We start from the raw sequence: 22352 nt of genomic DNA, 5'->3' as shown, positions 1-22352 counted from the left end.
TGCACACCCGTGGGGTGAGCTGGGACAGCTAGGGGCCTCCGGGGCCCAGAGACAGCGCCGACCCGGCTGTACGAGAGGAACAGTACAGAACTGCCCCAGACAGCACCTGGAATCTGGTGCAAAGCCCGTCTCAGTGTCCAGCTCGGGACGGACACAAACACACACACACAGCTAACCCAATACTACCCTGTGGGTGACGTGCTGATCAGCTTATCGTCTTTCTGGCCGAGTTTATATTGTTCTCAACTGACTTGACTAATTGAATAAAAAAACAGATCTTAAACGAAGATTCCTTATCTGACCACTTGGCCCAAGACACAGGGATACAGACAAACTCACCCACGGGCCTCGCTGTAGCCAACACCACGTCTCACTTTCAGCAAACAAAAAATACCCAAAACAAACGTACAGAAAAAATATTTTATTTGGAAGAGAATTTGTCCTGCCATGATTAACAAAGACTCGGGGAGGGCTCCAGATGAAGGGGTGAGGAGGGCGACTGGAGCTGGCTGTATCTTCACACACGACAGACGCACAGGAAGCCCATGTGGACTGATTTACACCGAGAGCTCGTGAGGGACTGCGGAACGCTGTGGGAGACGGGGCAGAGGCACACTCTCCAGCCCCGGGGGGTCCCACTCCTGCGGCTTGCACAGGTCTCTCAATCAGCAGCACCTGCACAGCCAGTTCAGCCAGTATATGAGCTCAGCTGGCTCACTAGGAGCCGAACTGGAATGAACACCTGCAGCAGCAGCCCCTCCAACTGGCAACAACTGAGACAGAACAGACCGACCAAGAGAGGAAAAGAAAAGACAGTTAAGACTTCGACTCCTGTCTTCCTCAGCTGGTGGAGAGCGAAGGCCAGGCGGTCCTGCACAGGAGCTGCACACAGCCCGAACCCGTGCCCCCTCCTTCACTTCCCCCTTCGCCCCGAGTCTGGGAATGGAGCGAGCTGCTCCGGGACAGAGACCCGTGTGTGCCTGTGTGGGGCCAGGGAGCAGGGAGCAGGAGTCCGCCATGAAGACTGCTGCTCCTCCAGCTCTTGTGACGTCTGGATGAGAACAACAGGGGGCGCTCTGGGACTGTCGCCGCCTCTGCCGCAGGCCCGTGTGCAGGCCGGGCCCCTGGCGCCGGACCAGGCCTGCGGAATCACGCGTACCGGCATGCAGGCTCCAGACGGACTGGGGGCGCCTGTGTGTGTGTGGGGTGGGTTCCCTGCAGTGGGTGCCTGTTTGTGTGTGTGTGTATCCCCACTGCAGTTCCGGGAAATGCCGCCAGCATCCCTGATCCTACTGATCCGGCCGCGCACACCTCTCCATCCCCGCTCACTGCGGGATGCGAGTTGTGCGCTGGATTACTGGACAGTCAAGGAGAAGCACGAGGCCCCTGTCCCCCTGGGGGTGTGCACGAGGGCTGCAGGCACGAGGGGTGCAGCGGGGAGCTCTGAAAAACGCGATGGTGCAATAATATCAACTACTCCCAATTCCCCGTTTTTTTTAAAAACCACAGTTCACAGTGAGTTGCATTTCATTTGAAAGACCCCGATCGTGAAACAATGACTTTTAAAAAAAAAACCAGGAAACCTTTAATCAAAATGCTTGGAAATTTGGAGAGGAAAAAAAACAACTAAAAACAATTTGTGAATGCAATCTAGCTCGTCCGCCGCCTGCTGAGGTCTCCAGAACCCACACTCCAGGAATCGGTCTCTTCCCAAAAGAAGATAAAGCAATCGTGAGCCCATCCCAGCAGAATCTGCAGACGAAGGAGCCCTCTGCCTGAGCCAGCACATCTCCCAGAGGTGGGAAGAAACTGGAGGCTACAGACATGCAGACGCCACACAGGAGGTGGATTTGAACAGATCCAAGACCTGCCCACCAGCCCTGCAGCTCAGAGATCCCGGTGTCACATTTTAAAGATGATTCATTTCCCTTTCATAAAGTGAAGATCTAATAACTGCAATATCCCTCACTGAACTGATGCCACAGAACTGCCCTTTCCCCCACGTCTCCGGTGTCCTGAAATTCCCACTGGCCAGAGTAGCAGGGTCAGTTAACAGCAGCTGGACTAGACACAAAATAAAAATAAAAAAAATCACCCTAAAACAAAAACGCGTTTAAAAAAAAAGGTTTATCAACAGAAGCAGAATCTTTCTGGAAGCAGTGTTCCAAAAAGAGAACCGAGAACTCCTCCAGGAAGAGTGTGCCCCTGCCTTGAATTAACGCCCCGACACACACGACCGCCAGTGAGCCCACAGGTGCTCCCAGGAGCTGGACCGCGTGCAGCAGTGCGGTCTCGGCCGAGAGCACAGGACTGTCACAGCGAGCCGCTCAGAAGCCCCCGCACGACGGCTCACACTTAACAAAGACGAAGACCGCCGCTGTTCCAGACGTTCAGCCACAGCCAAGACTCAACCCTCCGTCCCTAAAACGCAAGCTCTGGTTTGCGGGCGCGCCGCTGTGGAAAGAGGGGACCCAGGGAGCCGCCGACAGCGCCGTGCGACTCTGGCGCTCTTCCGCAGAACCGGGCCGGGGGAGGAGGGGCCCGGGACGGAGGCGGAGAGGAGGAAAAGGGGGGAGCGTTTCCCTCCTCCGTCCTCCTGAGAGCAGCGGGCCGGGAGAGGGACACGCGGGCGGGGGAGCGGGCGCAGGGCGAGTGAGTGAGAGCGAGAGACAGAGAGAGCCAAGCAGAAACAGGGACGCAGACGAGCACTGGGGGGGGGGGCGCCCCCAGCTTGGCTGCCGTGGAAACAGTCCGACCCCCGCACCGCTCTAGCTGTCCTCCCCGTTCTCCCCGGGGCCCCTGATGAGGCGCTTCATCCCTCGCTTCCCCGCCGGGCCGCGCGGCTTGGCGAAGGCCTGCTTGAAGGCGTGCTGCTTGGGGTGCACCTCCTCGTACAGGAAGTCCGCCGTCAGCTCCTCCCCGCTGTCGATCTCCATCTGGGGGGGCAGACAGAGGACAGTCACACGCCGGGGTCCCCCCCCCAGCGCCGGGAGGCGGCGCCCCGGTGACGGGGGAGGCGGTTGCCGTGGTTACCTTTTTGGCGATCTCCAGCTGGAGGTCCTGCTCCACCTCGTCCAGCAGGCGGCTCTTGCAGCTGGAGTACAGCATCCGCTCCTTGATGCTGCAGCTGTAGCCCGGCATGGAGTAGATGAAGACTGCAGAGAGACGGGAGGGGCGGGCAGGGCTGGTGAGCGCGCCGGGCGGAGGGAGGAGGAGCAGGAAGGGGAGAGTGGAAGGAGGGAGGGGCTAGGAGGCAGGCAGGCCACAGGAGGGAGGGGTTAGAGAGGAGGTGGGAGGGGCTAGGAGGAAGGTGGGCCACAGGAGGGAGGAGTTAGAGAGGAGGTGGGAGGGGCTAGGAGGAAGGCTGGTCACAGGGGGGAGGGGTTAGAGAGGAGGTGGGAGGGGCTAGGAGGAAGGCAGGCCACAGGGGGGAGGGGCTAGGAGGGCAGCAGGCCACAGGAGGGAGGGGCTAGAGAGGAGGTGGGGGGGGCTAGGAGGAAGGCAGGCCACAGGAGGGAGGGGCTAGAGATGAGGTGGGAGGGGCTAGGAGGAAGGCAGGCCACAGGAGGGAGGGGTTAGAGAGGAGGAGGGAGGGGCTAGGAAGGAGGCAGGCCACAGGAGGGAGGGGCTAGAGATGAGGTGGGAGGGGCTAGAGAGGAGGGAGGGGCTAGGAGGAACGTGGACCACGAGAGGGAGGTGTTAAAGAGAAAGGGAGAGAGGTGAGAAAGAAGGAGGAACTGAAGAAGAGGGAGAGGAGGGAGACCATATGAAGGTGGGAGGGAGACAGATCACACAGACAGAGAGCAGGGGGAGCAGGGATCCTCACCCACAGACTCCAGGTGGTCTCCCTCGTGGGAGTGCCGGTACAGGAAGAAGTGGTAGCGCGGGGTGTCCTTGGGGATGCGGCGCGGCAGCTCCCCGATCTCCGTGGGGTTGGTGTGGACCAGCTCGATTGTCTCCCTGTCCGTGTCCAGCCGCTGGGAGAGAGGGGCGAGTTACACACGCGGGCACGCACACACACTGGCCCAGCGCGCACACGCCAGCAAGGCACGGATCGCACTGGCACAGTGCACACGAAACACATGAAACACCCTCGTGCGTTAGAAATCTTCACAGGCTCAGCAGCTCTCCGTGCACATTAGCGCCACCCTGTGGCAGCAAGTGGCAGCTCGGCTCCTCACCAGCTGGACGTAGTTGATCTTCCTCTGGCGGAGCTGCAGCAGGGCCTGCTGGGCCTCCTTCTGCAGGGGGAAGGCCAGGCCCTGCAGGGTCTGGTGCTTGCTCTCCACGCTGATCTCCGTCTTCACCTGCAGGGGGAGACAGAGACGGTTCTGATCCGGGCAGGGCAGAGGTTTGGGCTCAGCAAACCAAGAAGAGATCCCCCCCACCTCCAGGAGCACCCTGTCTACCACCCACGACTCTCCTACACTGACAGTTTCATCACGGATTCGTCTGCCACTCCCAGCAGAGAAGAAATCCAGAAAAGCAGAACTCCATCGTTTCGGCAGGACCTACAGTACCTCACCAGCTCTCTCCCGGACGACTCAAGCACGGGAACATCTCCGATATGAGGAAAACGAAACAGCACAAATCAGGAGCTCAAATACCAGGACTTAACGATCCCGAGAACAACGGAGGACCAGTAACTCGGCTCCTGTCCAGCGCAGGGTTTCCTGCAATACCAGGTGTCTGAGGCTCCCTGTAGGAGCAGGGAAAAGGTGGGCAGAGGCCTCGGACACAGGAGGCAGAGGAGGCTGGGAGCCCAGCGGGTCGGAGATCAGAGCCCAGGAGGCAAGGAAGCGTCACACACGCACGCTCGACCCCACACCGAGCCACAGGAGAGGAAGGGCACAGAGACAGGGAGGAGGAGGAGATCAGGACAGGGTGAGGGGGAGGTCGGACGAACGCACCTTCCTGCGGCCTCCGCTGACCCCAGCCCTGCGCCGCTCCTCCTGGGGCGAAGCGCACGGGAGACAGAAACACAGAGACTGACCCCTGAGGTGCAACAGCAGCCAACAGGCCCGACCAGACGGAGCTCCGGAGACGAGCCAGCGGACACTCCATGCTCCCGCCCCCCCGCCCCCGCGAGGTCACGTGACGCACGACGCTGCGCCTGGGGCTGGGGGAGGAACGGGACCCCGCGCTGTGCTTCAGAAGACAGGGAGTCCCGGCTTCCCCAACAGCAGGTCAAACAAGAGCTGCGGCGCTGAACCTTACAGCCCGAGCCAGGCGCAGAGCACGCAGGGACACCGCAGACACACCCCGAGCCTCCGGATCTCCAGCCCCCAGGCAGAGATGGTTGGAGCCTTCCAGGGCTTTCAGGCAAGGGAACAAGCAGGTACACACACACACACACACACACACACACACTTACCCGAACCACCCTGTCCTGGAGCAGCAGCAGAGGCAGGAGAGGGAAGAGGTAAATTACTCAATACCGCACCGACGCGCGCGCACGCTGACACGCGCCAAACTCTCGCTAAGATACGCCTCTTCCTGCGGCCTTCAGGCTGCGTTTACAACGTGGGGCATGTGAGCACGCCGCCACGTTCCTGAGCCCCTGGCTGACACGGGTACTGGACTCTGAGCCCCTCTCTCGCTCTGGTAGCCGTGCTTGTGATGGACCCTGTGATCCAGGGCCAGGCGGGCCAGGCGGGCCAGGCGGGCCCGACCCTGTGGAAGGCCCGCCCTGCGCTCACCTCGTTGATCTTGATTTGCTGCAGCTCCTGTTCGGCGGCTGTGAGGGGAGCGGGGGCGGAGCAGGAGGTCATGTGACGCAGGTACCCCTGGAAGCAGATGTCTTCCTGCAGGGACAGGAAACAGGAAGTTAGTGCTGTACGGTCCGGCTGTCCACAGGGCGTAACACTGCAGCAAGTGGCTGCAATGCATCTTTGCCGTGCCTTCCACGGCCTGCGACCGGAGAGCCACACGTCTGTCCCGAGCGAGCTGTTCTGGAGAGCCAGCAGCGTCACAGTGGGACCCTGCCGACCCAGGGTTCCTGCGAGTCTGTGCCAACCCTGGGTCTGCCAACTCAGTAGTTTTGTGCCAGGTTGTCTAGCAGGTGGCCTGACCTGACCAGATGGATTCTGTGGCGCAGATATATCAATCACCCTGTAGCTCCCAGCTGGCGGCCCACTGAAGCCCAGCACAAGTGAGCCTGGCCAGTACCTGGAGGGGAGACTCCTGGGAAAGCTCAGGCTGCTGCTGGAAGAGGTGTCAGTGGGGCCAGCAGGGGGCGCTCACCCTGCAGTCTGTGTGGGTCCTAATGCCCCAGTATAACGATGGGAACTATACTGTAAAAAGGCGCCATCCTTCAGGTGAGAAGGACGAAGGAGCACACACACGTGTAAAACTGAGGCCATGGCTCCCTGTAGTAATTGAAAATCCCAGGGTGTTTCCTGAAAAGAGTAGGGGTGTAACTTTCCAAATTTCCCCCTGGCCTTTACCAGTCATGGCCTCCTGATAATCCACCTCTCTGAACTGGCTTCATCACTCTGCTCTCCTCCCCACTGAGAGCTGGTGTGTGGGGAGTGGACTGGCGCATCATCCAGGTGGGGGTACACACTGGTGGGGGTGGAGGGGATCTCCATGACCTGTAAAGCGCTCTGAGTGGGGTTTCCAGAAGGGCGCTATAGAGGCGTAAGTGATTATGATCAGAAGCAGCGCGCCGGTGGTACCTGCACGGTGCCGAACATCTCATCCTTGATGTGCCCTCCCCCGAACTCCTTCTTCACGGTCGCGCGGGTCGCGGCGTACAGCATCTTCTGGCGCACCTGCAGGAGAGGGTACGAGCGAGGGCACGTTCAGCGCCGGGGTGTAGAGACAGCAGGGGCCACTAGAGGTCGCCAAAGACCCTCCAGAAAGACCTGCCGGCTTTGCCCGTTCACCCGTCTGCTCTCACAGGGGCCTGGCAAGGCAGGACTGCACCCCACCGCAGGGCACGGGCACAGGCACAGGCACAGCTCAGACTCCCCTCACCTCAGCCAGCTGTTTGTTGATCACCTGAACGTCTGTGAGGAACTGCTGCTGGGGAGAAGAAGCTGACTGTTTTTCCCCCCCAAGTACAACCCCATTCACATCTAAAACCTTCAGCTTCATTTTAAACAGTCAAAGGGGAATTTTCACACTGAAAACAGGAAGCAGGGCTTTACACAGAGAGTTGTGGGAGTGTGGGTCAGGCTGTCGAAGCCGATACCACGTTCTTTTCCCGGAAAACAGCTGGATGAGGCACTGGGGTTAATTAGTTACCAGCAGCCTAACGAGCTGGAGAGGACGAGCAGCCGCCTCTGGTGTGTGCAAAGCTCTCCGGACCACATCCGGAACCAAACCCTCCACATGGGGATGTGTCCCGTTAGGAACACGGGGGAGCGGAAGAGGAATCGACAGGAGGGACCGAGGAGTCCCTGCAGGCCACTCAGACGTTTCCTGCTCCCGTCTCCCCCGGCGCCCTGCCCTGCTCCCGTCTCCACACTGCCAGAAAGCGCCTGACCACAGTGGCTGGGAGTGACCAGGAGCAGCCCCCCCCGACAGGCCCGTACCGCTGAGAGGTCAGGTGACCAGGAGAGGAAGAGCCACTCGTAGCCCTGGGCGTTCTGGGAGTCCAGGCGGTACAGGACGTAGCAGGGTTCCTGGGCGTCCAGCAGCGGCAGCACGAAGGCGTCGTAGTCGCGGTCCCAGCTCCGTGACGGCTCCCGGGACGCGCCCAGCACCAGCTGCTCTGCAGAGCAAGACACGCTTAGACCGCACGCTGGAGAGAGGAGACACATGCTGGGAGAGAGGAGACCTGCACAAACACACACTGGGAGAGAGGAGACACACCGAAATACACGCTGGGAGAGAGGAGACCCACGCTGGGAGAGAGGAGACCCACTGAGATACACGCTGGGAGAGAGGAGACACACCGGGAGAGAAGAGACCCGTACAAACGCACACTGGGAGAGAGGAGACACACCGAGACCTACGCTGGGAGAGGAGACACGCACAAACACACACTGGGAGAAAGGAGACACACTGAGACGCACGCTGGTAGAGAGGAGGCACACCAGACACTGGAAGAAAGGAGATATAGAAACATACAGACTGTCCTTCCTCTCTCTCTACAGGTCAGATGTTTCTGTTCAAATTGCAGTGTGCAGAGCAGTCAGACAGAGAGATTACAAAAGAGGAGTAGTGTTTTGGCAGCAATCTCTCTCTCTCCTTTGACGTTGCCCAGTCTCCCCTGACCCTACATCTGAGCTACAGCACCTGGCCCTCCCCCACCCTGAGTCCAGCGACACCCCTCCCACCCCCAGCTGGGAGACAGACATCTGCAGGGCTCATCACCCTCAGACAGCCTCTGGTTCCAACGCCAGGCCAGCGTCACCACAGACAGTCACCGATGCCTCGGTTGTGAGACAAGGATGCTTTTAAAGGAAACTGAGGTTTCACTGCAAGACTGGGGTGACGTGAGCCAGCCAGATCTCCGGGGTACCCCACTGGGACGCAGAAAAGGGCCAAGTCAGCCTAGTTAATCTCCTGGGAATGCTGGCGTTAACACTAGGAGAGCTCAGGCCAGTCCAGGGATGTGATACACCTGCTTCTGCAGAACCACAGCAGTACAGCATTACAGGCACCGCACACCTGTCAGCACCTACACCCTCCTACACAGCTGTTAGCAATTAATCCAGCAGCCAATTAAGGTCGTTCAGATCCAGAAGATACATTTTACAGTCATTTCTAAGTGACTCTTTTATTCAGCGAGACGCACATCTGTACTTGTTGATACAGCTGGGTGTTTTACTGGGTGGAATAATTCAGGTGAAGCTCTTTGCTCAAAGGTGCGGATTCTCAGCTGGGATTCGAACCCGCAGCCCGGGGGGGGGGGGGGGGGGCAGGAAGGGAACACGTCGCGGCTGACGGAGGAGACGCAACAGGACTCCCTCTTCTCGGGTGTCCCCGATCCGGTTTCCTTCTCGGGCTCCTGTCCCGTCCACACGCCCGGCTTGCATGACAGCCCCCCGCGGGCCTGCTGAATTATTCATGGGTTCGAGGCGCTGATCGCCCCTCTGATCCACCAGCCCGGCTGTCATCAGAGGAGCCCGGCGTCCTGCCCCAGCTGCTCCGCTGGGGGCTCATCCAGGAGCTGCGGGCCGGGCTGGGCCGGGCCGGGCCGCAGGCAGGAGCAGGGCCCGCCATCACCAAGCCTGTCGCTCCTGACGGCTCTGGTTTGGAAGCAGGGGTCTGTGTGCTCACTCACCGAGAGGAGGAACGGGGCGCCTGGTGCCGAAGCCGGCGGGATCACGGGCTTGGTGGCTGCAGCTCTCCGCACGGCGAAAATTTGGACACGCGACACGCGACACGCGGCTCCTGCTCAGAGCGGTCAGGCGGTTCCTAGGAGACACGTGCGATCTGGGCCGAGCGGACACTGCCGATGTGCACGGGATTCTTCCCAACATCACTGTGCGCGCGAGAGAGCCCGGACAGTCCCCAGATGTCCACCCTGTGGAGACCCAGCGGGACGGCAGCCGTGCTGGAGACGGGCTAGTGGAGACCCCCCCCGTCTCACACACACACCCCACCTGGCACCGCGCTCACGTTGCTCACCCGGCTGGCGCGGTGCTGTCCCACAGGGACAGAGACGTGCGATACGTGTATCAGCAGATTATAACCGCCACGCCACGTCACGCCACGCCGGGTCCGAGCTGCTCTCCCTGCTCAGCGCCCTGCCGTCAGCTGCCGGGCGCTCCCGGTGTTTTCCCAGGGAGCGTGCGGATATAGACTTTCTGTCACGCATGACTATGACTGCTGTTCTATTCCTCGTCAGCGAGCACAGCGCACCTCACGCAGACGCAGATATTATCCGGTGGGGATATTTTTACTGGATTTCTCCCGCGGGGAGGAATGTCACACTCTGCCAGCTCCCCAGCTCCCCTGCTCTGTCCAGGACACCGTGACTCCCTGGTGCACCATTCCTGGCCAGAGCACCGGGAGAGGAGAGCTTCACTGGGACACTGGGACAGTGGGACCTCGAACACACCCCCAGCCTACAGAGATGCTCGTGGACACAGTGCTCCCAGCTGGGGCACAGGGATCCTTCCAAGACCTCAGATTATCGAGCAGTTATCTGGGGGTTCTGTAGCAGCCCACCTGACACCACAATCCGAGTGGGTTCCACAGTCCGGTTCCAGAAACCAGGGGTTGGGCAGAACAGAGCTGCTCAGAGCTTGCTAGTATCGCGAGCCTGAGCGTTTAAACGCAGGCGAACGTTTGTAGCCTCCACTTCTTCCACAGTGTCCACTTCATAGCGCTGTGTCCCCAGCTGTGCAGAGTACAGCTCAGACGAGCCCAGTGTACAAACCCAGTCCTGCTCCCACTAATGAGGGCAAACTCTGGACCGACCCTAGGATTGAAAATCCTCAAAGTCAACCCAGCTGGCGAGAAACACAAACTAGAGGAAACTACGAGGAAGTGCAGAACTAGGGGCACTTTACACAGAGGGTTGTGGGAGTGTGGAACAAGCTGCCCAGCCATGTTGTGTCGTAAGAGAAGCCAGGGTATCAGTTTGAACATCCGGATGACATCCTCGGGTCAGCTGGCTGCTCATTGCCAAAAAGGCTGGGTGTTTGTAAGCACAATCATGTTTTTATGTACGTGAGAAATCAACACCACCCGCTGTCTTCCTGCAGTCCGGTACCTTCCTCCTGATGATGCTGAGGAGGATGTTCTCGCTGCCAACACAGGACAGGTGCTGCACACGCAGGCCACCGATACGATCGATGATCGACTCGCCTGGGACAGGCCAGAGCTGCTCCCGCTGACCCAGCCAGGCTGTGACAGAACCTGAGGAACTCTCCGCCCCGCCTCACCCCTCCCTCCCCCCCGTCTCCCTTCCTTCCTTCCTGTCCACGAGAGGGTCCGTCTAGCGTTTCAGGTAGCAGGTTACAGCCCGGCTCTCGGCGGCATGATCGATTTCAGCGCAGGGAGAGCGACTGAAACGCACACCGGTGGGCCCGCAGGAACAGGCCACACAGGGGTGAGAGCTTTCTGTGCACAAAACCTCGGCACGTCCCCCGGCGGGGGATACTAGCTGCTGGGGAAATGCATTAAGACCTCACTGCACAGGGGAACAAAGTCTCTTTAGTCTTGAACAGAGGAGACTACAAGGGGAGAATATCTGTAACCCTTTGAAGTTAATCCAAAGAAACTCCAGTGCCTCATCCACTGTAGCCCAGCACCCTGACCCTGCGCTACTGAACACACTGCAGCCCTGCACTCTGACCCTGAGCTGCTGAACACACTGCAGCCCTGCACTCTGACCCTGAGCTGCTGAACACACTGCAGCCCTGCACTCTGACCCTGAGCTGCTGAACACACTGCAGCCCTGCACCCTGACCCTGCGCTACTGAACAGACTGCAGCCCTGCACTCTGACCCTGAGCTGCTGAACACACTGCAGCCCTGCACTCTGACCCTGAGCTGCTGAACACACTGCAGCCCTGCACTCTGACCCTGAGCTGCTGAACACACTGCAGTCCTGCACACAGTGTAACAGTCCTAAAAGAGGCTGTGCAGTCAGCACTGCGCTTGACTCCCTGGGCCCCGACTGTCCCAGTGCCCTTGGGCAGCACAGAGGGGGGCTTCCCCGCAGAGCACCGTGCCGCCTGACGCCCGCTCAGCTCACAGCTGCTATTCTGAGTGCCCTGCATTCCATCCAGCTCGGCGCATACTTTCCGCTGGCTGCACACCCCACCGGGACCGAGCCGCGCAATCCCAGAGCCGCCCCCGCGCACACGCAGGGCTGCCGGCGCACGCCAGCGCACGCCAGTGCACGTGTCCTCGGCAGCCCCAGGCAAGCATTCCCGCGCGCTGCCCCCACTCGTCCGCCTGCCCTCCAGGAGCCCTGTACAAAGGCATCTGTCTCAGCTCCTGGCTGAGCACAGGCGCATCAGGATGGCCAGGGAGGTGTCCAGCCGGCCTGCGCTCCGGGGCCCTGGAGCTCCGCTCTCTGGCTCAATGCCGGGAGTCACAGGGTGCGCGGCGGTTCGCCTGCCCGCCCGCTCGACAGTTTGAAAGCAGGCGTCCCGGGGAACGGATGTGTGCAAGAAACCCCAGAGTGCTCTGATGAGGATGGGGAAGACTGAAGCCTCTGTTTCAGTAGTCTGTACCTTTAAACTGCAGACGGAAACACAGAACTGAAACTAAAACTGCTGTCAGGCCTGTCCTGGTGCGTTTATCCAAAAAATGCCCAGCTCAGCCCCTAAAAAAGAACACCTTTTTTTACCCAAAACCAACAGAACGAATCGTATAACCAGTTTTCCCCAACTGCCATATTTACAAAAACACACGACAGCAGCTCCCCCCGAGGGCAGGCCGCACCACCCTGACCAACTTCATCACTTCATTTACAGCTCCAGAAACCCGATTCCCCCCGAGATCCTGTGATTACGGTAGAGAAATATTTCTGCAGCGCAGGGTCATGAATCATTTCATTACGGCGGACCCAGGCCGCACGTGGTGTCCAGCCACCGGCCCTGCTGAACCGGTGGGGGGGGGGGGGGGGCTGCGATGCCGACAACACCGTCAGTGTTTATAGTCAAGCATGTGTCGGCCAGGACGGAGGTCACGTGAGCCCCAGCGCCAGCCAATGGGGAGCGGACGCCCACAGTGTGGCCCACCTCAGCTGTTCTCTTTCCGCCCGGAGACTCCGCGCGGACAAACAGCCGCGGCAGCAGCACACCGGCGCTGGAGCCTGGAGGGGGCTTGCCTCACGTCCCCGGGAGCGGCACACGTGCTGCAGTGCTGCGGCAATAAACACTCTGCTTTCCACAGCCGAAAGGAAACAGGATTCCCCTCCTTACGAAACAGCGGTATTCCAGAGGTCACGAGGCGGCAAGGGTCCTCAGCAAAGGCCCAGGCAGTCAGGGAAAACAGTGCCGACTCGAGGAACAGGCTGTCCCAAATTCCCCCAGCCCCCCCCACCTCCCAGAAAAGAGGTTGTCTTTGTGTCCGGCCCGGAGCAGCCACGATCCTCACAGAGAGAGAGTCCTCGGACACTCTGTATCTGGGCGGTCCGGTGGCCGCTGGCCGGGAGGAGCCAGCACCCTCCGGGCTGTTGCCACTGTCCTGGGCCAGTGTCCCGGGGCGCTGGGTGTGTTTCCATGGGAACAGCACGCGGTGGTAACCGCCAAAACGAAGGCGCGCCCTGACTCCCGCCGGGGTCAGCCTGGGCGGCGCTCACCGGCGGGGACGCGCGGGGGAGTCTACAGCGTGCTGCATCAGCGCAGGAGCCGCCCTCGGACACTCTGTATCCGGGTGGTCCGGTGGCCGCTGGCCGGGAGGAGCCAGCACACCTCCGTCTCGCCCAGCAGCGCTCCCGCCGCTCCTCTCCGGAGGGGCCCTCCCGGGATCTCCCGGGATTGCTCATCGCGTCATCGTCATCTCCATCGCCGCGCGACCTCGCGTGAGGCTGTCTTCCAGAGAACCGGGAGCCACACGCAGGTTAGTTCAGGAGCGTGCTCGTCCTCCGGCTGCTCCTGCGATCCGGAGCCATCCGGGCCCAGACACGCACGGCGGACAGGACCGCAGGCCGTGACCCACACCGAGAGGACACAGCACCAGCGGAGGGGAGGAACGCACCGCGTAGGACCGGGGCACAATAAAGACCCGGACTTCAGCCCAGCATAACTCTCGCCCGAGATGGAAGCAGGAATCATTGCGCAGCGATACAAAGTGAGAGATGTGGTTTCAGTTTGACTTTCTTTGCGTTTGTGTTTTTGAGTTGGTTATGTAGCCCCCCACCCCAGCGACCCCCGCGGCGCCCCGAGACTCACCGTCCACGATGACCACCTTGATGAGCCGGACGGAGCCGCTGCGCGCCTTGGCGAAGAACTCCCTCAGCTCCGGGGTGGCTACGAGGACGAGAAACATCGTGACAGTCTGCACCCCGCTTCTGGCCTGCACCCCTCTTCTCCGTCACAGTGCAGGAGGCGGAACGGGGGTACAGCGGGAGAAAGAATCGATCCTCCAAGGCCAGACCCACAGTTTGCACCGAGGTCTCCCTCCCCTCCGCCCCGCTCGAGGGTGAGCCCCGTAAATCCTCCTCTCGCTCGGAAAAGAGCCCGGAAAAAAGAGCTCGCTCGCGGCGCAGGGCTGGTCTGGACTGGGAGCGCGGAGCCGTGCGGAATAAATAGGCCAGCACCATGTGATCCCCGGCACAGGAATCCGATCCCTCTGGCTCTCATCACAGCCTCCCAAATTTAGCCTGCCACCGGCCTGCTTCGGATGACAGCAGGGAGGGGGAGGAGGGCGGGTGGGGAGGTGGGGCTTAGGGCACAGGGGTGCCGTCAGCACCCTCCCGGTGCTTCCTGCCCTGATCCTCCCGCCTGCGCAGCTGACCCCTGACCCCTGACCCCCGGCCCCACGCTCCACACCAGAGCGAAGCTCCCTCACCACTGTCCCGCTGGGAAGTCACACGTCTTGCCCCCATCTCTCCTCCCTCCTGCTTCTCTGTCCCCCCCCCCCCCCCCTTCTCGCTCTCCATCCACTCCGGTGCAAGACTTCCTCCGCACCCCTGAGCCTGTACAGGACCCCAGACACACAGCACAGCCAGCACCCCAAATACCCAGGACAGCCAGCACCCCAGACCCCCAGGACAGCCAGGACCCCAGGACAGCCAAGACCCAGCTCAAGCTGCTGCAGAAGCATAAACTCTTGTACTGAGAGCAGCTCTCAAGAGTCAGGAAGTTTGGTTCGTTTTAATATGCATGTGAATATATATACAAACACACACACACAAATGCATACACAGATATAGAGAGAGAAATAGCTCCTGTGGTCCACAGAGCTCTCAGGCTCCTGCAGACACATGACGGCACAGGGTGAGCCCTGCAGGACCTGAGGCCTCCCTCCCTGCTGCAGTGCTCTTTCTGACCCAGTGCTCTGCCCGCTGGTACTCGCTGGCACTCCAGCTGTTTGTATTAGACTGCTCTGCCGGCACTCGCCACTGATCACGCGTGTAGCATGACCCCAGCGCCTGGGCATCCTGCATCATTCATGGGGAGGGAAGCACGCAAGCTCTCTCCCGGACTCACAGTCTGTTCTTTCCTCGAGATGACGCAGAGAGAGGTGTCAGTGCGTGTACTCGGGGCTTGTAGCACGTCCCAGTGAAAATGTCACCTGCTCGCATGCGCCGCACGACACCTGAGCACTTCACAGGCCCACGGCACAGTTACACAAGCCCCACTCGGAGCAGCCACATCTGGGGGCTCCGCTCGGACCACAGAGGCCCCACGAGCCCCAGAACCGACCCTGTTTGCCTTCAGGGCTGTCCAGAGTCACCTGTACTTGCTATTCTCAGCTCTAGAAGAAGCCCTCCCTTGCATCAGCTGTTCTGAAGGTGCGAGACACAAGCATGCACACAGATCCCCAGATCAAGATGTTTTCTGCAGCGGAAGGTGATTCTCGGCCGTTCATTCATCACGATCGCCCAGCGGGGAGGACGTTTACTCCAGAGCCTGCTCCGGCCCCGAGCTCCCAACAACGGGATCTCGGATTTCAGCCCCACACCACCTCTCCCCCTGCCCGCGTTTCACCCCGCTGCTGGAGGGGAAGGAGATGAAGAGGAACCGGGCCTCGGCAGAGCGCACAGGGAGGAGAGGCCACGGCAGCTTCCTGGTTTCGGTGTGAGTGCGCGGAGAGGGAGCAGGTCCCGCGAGCGTCGGAGCGTTCCGACCGGAGAAAAGCAGAAGCAGGAAGGTCTGGTCACCAAGGAGGGGGGGGGGGGGGAGGGGGTGGATCCATTTAGCCGTCTTCCAGTTTCTGAGAGTCTGACAGACACGGCGGGCCCTCGCAGACCTCCATATAAGGCTCTGGAGATAACGAGCAGCCTGTTGTTCACAATGGCAGCGGCTGAGCCGCGCGCTGACGGGGCCCAGTCAGCAGCAGCAGCAGCAGCACAGGGAGGCAGATCCAGGGAATCTGCCTCGTAGAAAAACACTGCCGGCTCTTAGACAGGAGCCTTCACTCCGGGCGTTCAGAGAGTGTCGACTAAACTGTGGGAGGGAGCGGTCTGGGGTTTTCACTGCACCAGCTGGGACGAGCGCTGCCGCTACAAAATGAGCAGCCCCGATTTAACAGGTTTCACAATACGGCCAGCAGACACCAGCACAGCAGCGCCCTGGCTTCAGACACCACGCAGGGCCTGATGCAGGTGGTCACACTGAAGGCCAAAGTTCACACCACAGGCACAGTGGAAGACCTCAACAACTCCTGCTGTTTCACAACGACAGGGGCTTCTCTGCACTGCAATTTGGCCTCATCAGTAAAAGTTGTGCAAGAGCCCAGCAGCTGGTAAAATGTGGCATGGATCAGAGTGCTAGGGAACAGGAGAATGACACGCAGCAAATAGAGCAGAGAGACAGAAACACACTGCTCACTGATCTGCAGTGCACAGAGAGAAGGAGAGACACACTGCTCACTGATCTGCAGTGCACAGAGAGGGAGAGACACACTGCTCACTGATCTGCAGTGCACAGAGAGGGAGAGACACACTGCTCACTGATCTGTAGTGCACAGAGAGGGAGAGACACACTGCTCACTGATCTGCAGTGCACAGAGAGGGAGAGACACACTGCTCACTGATCTGCAGTGCACAGAGAGGGAGAGACACACTGCTCACTGATCTGTAGTGCACAGAGAGGGAGAGACACACTGCTCACTGATCTGCAGTGCACAGAGAGAGGGAGACACACTGCTCACTGCTCTGCAGTGCACAGAGAAAATGAATGCAACACACTGATCTGCTCAGTGTGACTACTTTAAGGTGTAACCACAGGACTGCTTCAGTCCAGCATGATGCTAATTTTAATTTTCTCCTGTTCTTTTTTTTAAAACCCACATTTCGGTTAAGTGGTCACCCTTGCTTACTTAAGCAAAGTTCAAATGCTTCACAGTGACTGATTTTTTTTACACCAGGCAGCCTAAAACCCCAAGCGACACAAGAACCAGATCAGGAAGGAAAAAGCTCAAAGAACAATGGTCTTTTCAAGAGGTGTTGTGTTGAACGTGTACACTGTACCAGTGAGACCTCATTTAGAAAAGAGTCTGGTTTCAGTGTTGTCTTTGGAGTCCACACACTGCACTCGAAGTCTGGGTGTGCTCACAGCTCCTCTGGAGTCTCATCACAACGAACATACTCAATACTTTACTGCCTCAATACTTTTTCTCCTTCCAAATAAAGGCATGCAAAACTTTCAGTTTAATCGTTTAATTGATCCATCATGGGGAAGAGTAGAACATAATCTACTCCATTAAAACTAAAACACACAGGAGTTGTACTCATCAGTCAGGTTTTTCCCCCCAGGAGAAATTATTAGAAAATCAGTCATTGAAATCTAGACTTCACTGTCCCTACACTTCTGGAAGGTGCCGTACACTCCGGCACTCAGGACTGTCCTACACTCGCACCCAAACAGCACTGACGTTCGTCAACCGTGAACAGAGGAGGCTGCTGGGGTCCTCGCCTTCCAGTCTTCAAGACCCCCAGAGGTCCTGACCAAGTCAACCCTGAGGCCTTCCTCAGTGAAACACAAACCAAAGGGCACAGGAAAATACAGGACAGCGCGTTTACTGTACAACTGCACCTCTCTACACTGAGTGAGGTGGGGGTAGGGAACAAGCCGCCATGTTGCTGAAGCGGATAACCCAGTTTTCATCACCCGCAGAAACGCCAGCACTGCCGGGACCGAGGCACCCCAGCCAGGCGCCATGGCAGAGGGCACCCTTCCGCTGGGCAGATGATTTATTCTGGCAGCGACTTCCAGCACAGAAGAGGCTCCCTTAATGACCACCCTTAGCGTCAAACGGAAGGCGCCTGCGTCTTTATTTAGCCTTTCAATGACAGACTGCGAGCAGCACACCTCCGGGGCAGAGCCGTGTCCCGCTCACACCCACAGAGTGGGAAAAACCACGCAGCGCTGGCAGCGTGTCCACTGGTCTCATCCCACCCCCCCCCCCGGGCCCCCAGCTCTCTGCAGGCCTGCAGTGCTATCACACTGGCCCAGCAGGCCCAGCACTCACAGCCACAGCCCAGGGGTCTCCAGCCCCGATCCCGAAGAGCCCCAGGCCAGTCAGGCTTACACTGGACCCCAAACCTCCTGTCTCTGCACCTCAAAAACACCTCTAAATGATCCATCGGGTGAGCGGTTTATGTGGTTAGGGGACCCTCCTGCATCCTTGGGGCCCCCAAGGGTCTGTAAATTCCTGTTCCAAAAAGATCTCCCTCTCCCTCTCCCTCCGAGCGAGTGGCTCCAGGGCTTCGGAAACGGACAGTTTCATTGTTGCCTATAAACCCGTCAGGGCTGGGCTGGGGGTCTGAGTGGCTCCCCTGTGGTCATGTGCGAGATCCCATCAAGCCCGTCTTAAGACCAGGGGTGTGGAACCCCAGAGCCTGGACTGTCCCCCTCAATCCACCCGGCGCAGCAGTTCCTCTCCCCACCCCCTGACCTGCTGGGCATCACCCAGGTGGGGGGGGGGGGGGGTGTATGTGTGTAAAGTGCTGTAGGAGCCTTTGGGATGAAAGGCGCTATATGGATCCAATGAGTTCACCCATTAGGTCAAGGCTAGAGAGTCAAAGGGCCTGTTCGAACCAGTGCGTCCATCCCACGATTGCTTGGAGGGCTCTAAGGATCCAGCCCAGCACTCACAGCGGAACCGGAGGGCAGGACAGAGAGTCAGGACTCGGCCTGGAGGAGTCCACACCTGTAACACTGGGAAGCACGCCGGACTCCCAGTGTGAGGAAACTGCAAAGAGATCACAGCGGGAGCCGGCTCTTTCATATCGTGTGCAACACCTGCACATTCAGGCATGCAGTGAAAACGGCTGCGTTTCTCCTTGACCGGAACACGCCGCTGGGTCCTGCAGCCGAGCGGGGCGAGTCTGACCCGCTGGCGCGCTGCCGAAACCCACAAGCGCCGCGAGCCCGGGACCCCCTGCACCCCCGAGCCCCACGAGCACAGGCTGGGGGAGCGACCTCCTGGCTTCCGGCGAGTGCTGGCTCGGCTCTGCTCGGCCGTTACCAAAAAAAAAAGAAAGAAACCAGGAGGACCCCTACACCTGATCGGTGCCCCCGAGAAATTCCGGACCGTCGTGGCGCGGCTGCCGCCGCAGAGCCGTGTCCGTGAGCTGCACGACTCCGCGCTGCCGCAGCGCAGCACCTCGAGAAAACGGGCTGCAAGCGATGACAGCGAGGATGGACAGACAGACAGACAGACACACACACACACAGAGCCGCAGCGCTGCAGCTGCTCGCCCAGCCCTTACCGTGAATTCCTGTCTGATGCGACATGTCTGCCTCTCCGCCAAATGTGGGGCGACCGTACGCGTCGGCAGCGCTGGAAAGTCTGGAGGGGCTCCGAGCCGTGCTTTTCTACCCTTTTCCCGTTCTTTTCGCTCCCTCCCTCCTCTCTTCCCTCTATCAGCCACTCAGCCTCTTCCTCCTGCCCCTCCTCCTCCTCCTCCCGCTGCTGCGCTGCAGGAGAGGAAGCGGCGCGGCCCAGCCCCACTTCCGGGTCCGTGACGTCAACCCCCCGCCGCCGAGCGTGGCCGGGCCAGATCAGAGCTGAGCGGTCGCTGCGGGAAGTTTGCAAGGGGTGAAGTATATTCGTACATTCAAAATTAGGACTCAATAGCAAGTTTATTTTAAAAAAATATAGGACGCTTGACTGCTCCCTTAATGTTCCTGTGTGGAAAATGGCTTAAAATACTATATCCTTACCCAGGATGAACAATACTGAACTCTTCTTCCTCGTACACGGACCCAACTATACCTTGGTGGGTTTAGTTTGTAGTAGTGGGTTAGAAACACGCGGACACCACACAGACAGGCAGGAGTCAGGCTCAGATCCGGAACCCCGGAGCAGTAAGGCTAAGGTATGAACCTTCGCACGTCTGAGATGCTGTCCTCTTGTTACCTGAGCTGCAGGGGTCTGGGCTCTGCAGGAGTGACTGCGTCCTCCCAGACCAGGGTTCAAGGTCCCTGGTTTGGACTTTGTTGCTAGGAGGGTCCCAGTTCGGGCCCTGGTTCTGGTTCAGACACTGACTCATTATTTGTGTCCCTGAGGAATCACCGATACCTGTCGGGCTCCTTCTTTCAGAAAGATCGAGGTCCTGTAAGTCACCTTACAGCCACCTCCTACCCCAAAATAGCTGAATGCAGGTGGAACAGATTTAAATAATTCATTGAGTTTATATAGTGCCTTTCAGCCCACAAGATCTTGAAGTGTTTTACATACAGGAGGAGACCCACTTTACCCCTCCCCCCAGTAAACGCACAGAGGCCATTCTGCACCAGCAGTCCCTCCTGGGAGACGCACAGTGATCATTCTGCACCAGCAGCCCTTCCTGGGAGATGCACAGAGGCCATTCTGCACCAACAGCTCCAATGCACACAGGTCAGGAGGTGGAGAGAGAAACTGCTGCACTTGTTGAATGATGGGGGGACTGCAGGAAGGCCAGACTGTTCCAGCCCGAGTGGGATTTATCCACGTTTTAAGACTTTAAACTTTTTACATGCACACACACACTCAGAAAGGACTACATCACCTGTGCCACAATGAGTCTGTGAAACCCTGCCCGTAATTCATAGCCACAAGCCACAAGCACCCAAGCAGTTCTGTGTGAATTATAGATGAGAGCCTCCGGGATGAGATCACACCAGGCTCACTGGCAGGGCAGGTGACAGGCTACCTCTCTAATTACACTAACGAGAACCTGCTTCATGCTTTAGAGACGTACTGGAAAACGGGCATCACTACTGCTTTTGTGTGTGCGTATACAGAGCCCTGCAATAACAACTTAATGTATAAAGCAACTTTACAAACACAGGGATGCTGCACATAGTCATGGAGAAAAAGACAAAACAGTACAATAAAAAGTATGAGAAAAAATTAAACAAGAACGCAGAGGTTCATACAGACAGGCCATTGTGAAACAGTGAGTTTTGAGTTATGAGTCGGAGGAAGGGCATTCCACAGCAGTGGAGCAGCGAGAAAAACGGCACGGTCACCCTTCGTCCTAGATTTAGTCCTGGGAACAGCGAGCGAAGGACCAGCCTCGGCGAAGCAGAGCCTGCAGGGGGGATGTGACTTTATAGGCAACCAGTGTGGAGACTTAAATGTAGTGGTATGTTGCCATGGACTGGTGTGAGTTAGTAGTCTTACTGCAGAGTTCTGGACATGTTGCTGTTTAATGAGAAGAGTGTTAGGGAGCCCACAGCCTGGATGTTATAAATGAACACAATCTTTTGCCCTCAGTGTGGGCAGCAGCACCCTGCATTACTGCCTGGCTTCAGTTTCAGAATACATCATGATCCACAGCAGGCCCACGCTGAAGTGCAGAGCCCTACCCACGACTCCTTGGTGCAGTACAAACAGGACAACTCAAGTCGATACAATTAAATGTGAACATGATGGATCCGTTATGAACAGTTACACGTGCAGTCAGTTCCACTGCTTAAATCTGTAAGACCGCACATAGTGAAATAGGTATTATAGGGCGGTGCGGTGGCTCTGTGGCTGGAAGGTTGCCGGTATCCCGTGGCCGGCAGAGGAATCCTACTCCGTTGGGCCCCCGAGAAAGACCCCTAACCCCAACTGCTCCAGGGGCGCCATATAAATGGCTGACCCTGCGCTCTGACCCCCAGCGTCTCTCCCTGTCTGTGTGTCTCATGGAGAGCAAGCTGGGGTATGTGAAAAGACAGATTCCTAATGCAAGAAACTGTATATGGCAAATAAAGTGGTCTTATACAACATTTGTGCCACTGCATGATTACTTAAAGTATGCGAGAATTACCATCTCGTAATCACAAGATAACTTTGTCGTAATCACGAGATAAGGGCAAGGAGTTTTTATTCCCTGGTGGCAGCAATGCATTGTTTCTGCCGAGTCAGACTCCAACCCACCTTGACCTTAGATATATGGATAAAAAGTTGCTAAAAACAAGTTGCTTGTTTCCCTCCCACAAGACACTAAAGCTGGGTGGCCACGCTGTGGAAAGGTGATGGTGAACATATCTTTGGGTGCCTGATACACTTCTGTGTAAAAGTTACCAACAACCTGCCCAGAAAAAAAATGTCCTCTTAATCTTATGTAAAATAGGACATAACAATAGTAATTTCCTTACTAGAGTAACAGGAACTGATCTCCCAAACACTAAAGATACATATTCTGCACACGGGGCACAAAAACGCACTAGCAGAGCCCCCTAGTGTTCAAATGCTGCACCGTTCTTTCACCACAGAGACACCCAGTAAATCCACAAAGCTGTGGCCAGTACCTACAGACAAAATACCCAACCAAAAGAATCTCATCCACAACAT

General features: G+C 58.2%; 1 protein-coding gene across 1 annotated transcript; it reads right to left on the bottom strand.

Moving 5' to 3' along the window:
* Window positions 1-406: 406 nt before the first annotated feature.
* twf2 (twinfilin actin binding protein 2) lies at window positions 407-19564 on the bottom strand. The gene is made up of 9 exons (XM_088915534.1): window positions 19297-19564; window positions 13808-13885; window positions 7539-7717; window positions 6678-6773; window positions 5700-5804; window positions 4182-4307; window positions 3827-3977; window positions 3034-3155; window positions 407-2936 (listed from the first exon to the last, which is right to left on the bottom strand). Exons 1-9 carry the CDS (start codon window positions 19319-19321, stop codon window positions 2769-2771), a joined length of 1050 nt encoding a protein of 349 aa, XP_088771660.1. The 5' UTR covers window positions 19322-19564; the 3' UTR covers window positions 407-2768.
* Between the last annotated feature and the right edge of the window lie 2788 nt (window positions 19565-22352).

This window comes from Atractosteus spatula, chromosome 5 (assembly GCF_055471065.1).
Source record: "Atractosteus spatula isolate fAtrSpa1 chromosome 5, fAtrSpa1.hap1, whole genome shotgun sequence".
In the NCBI taxonomy this organism is placed as follows: Eukaryota; Metazoa; Chordata; class Actinopteri; order Semionotiformes; family Lepisosteidae; genus Atractosteus; species Atractosteus spatula.
This window is presented reverse-complemented; position numbering and strand designations above follow the sequence as displayed.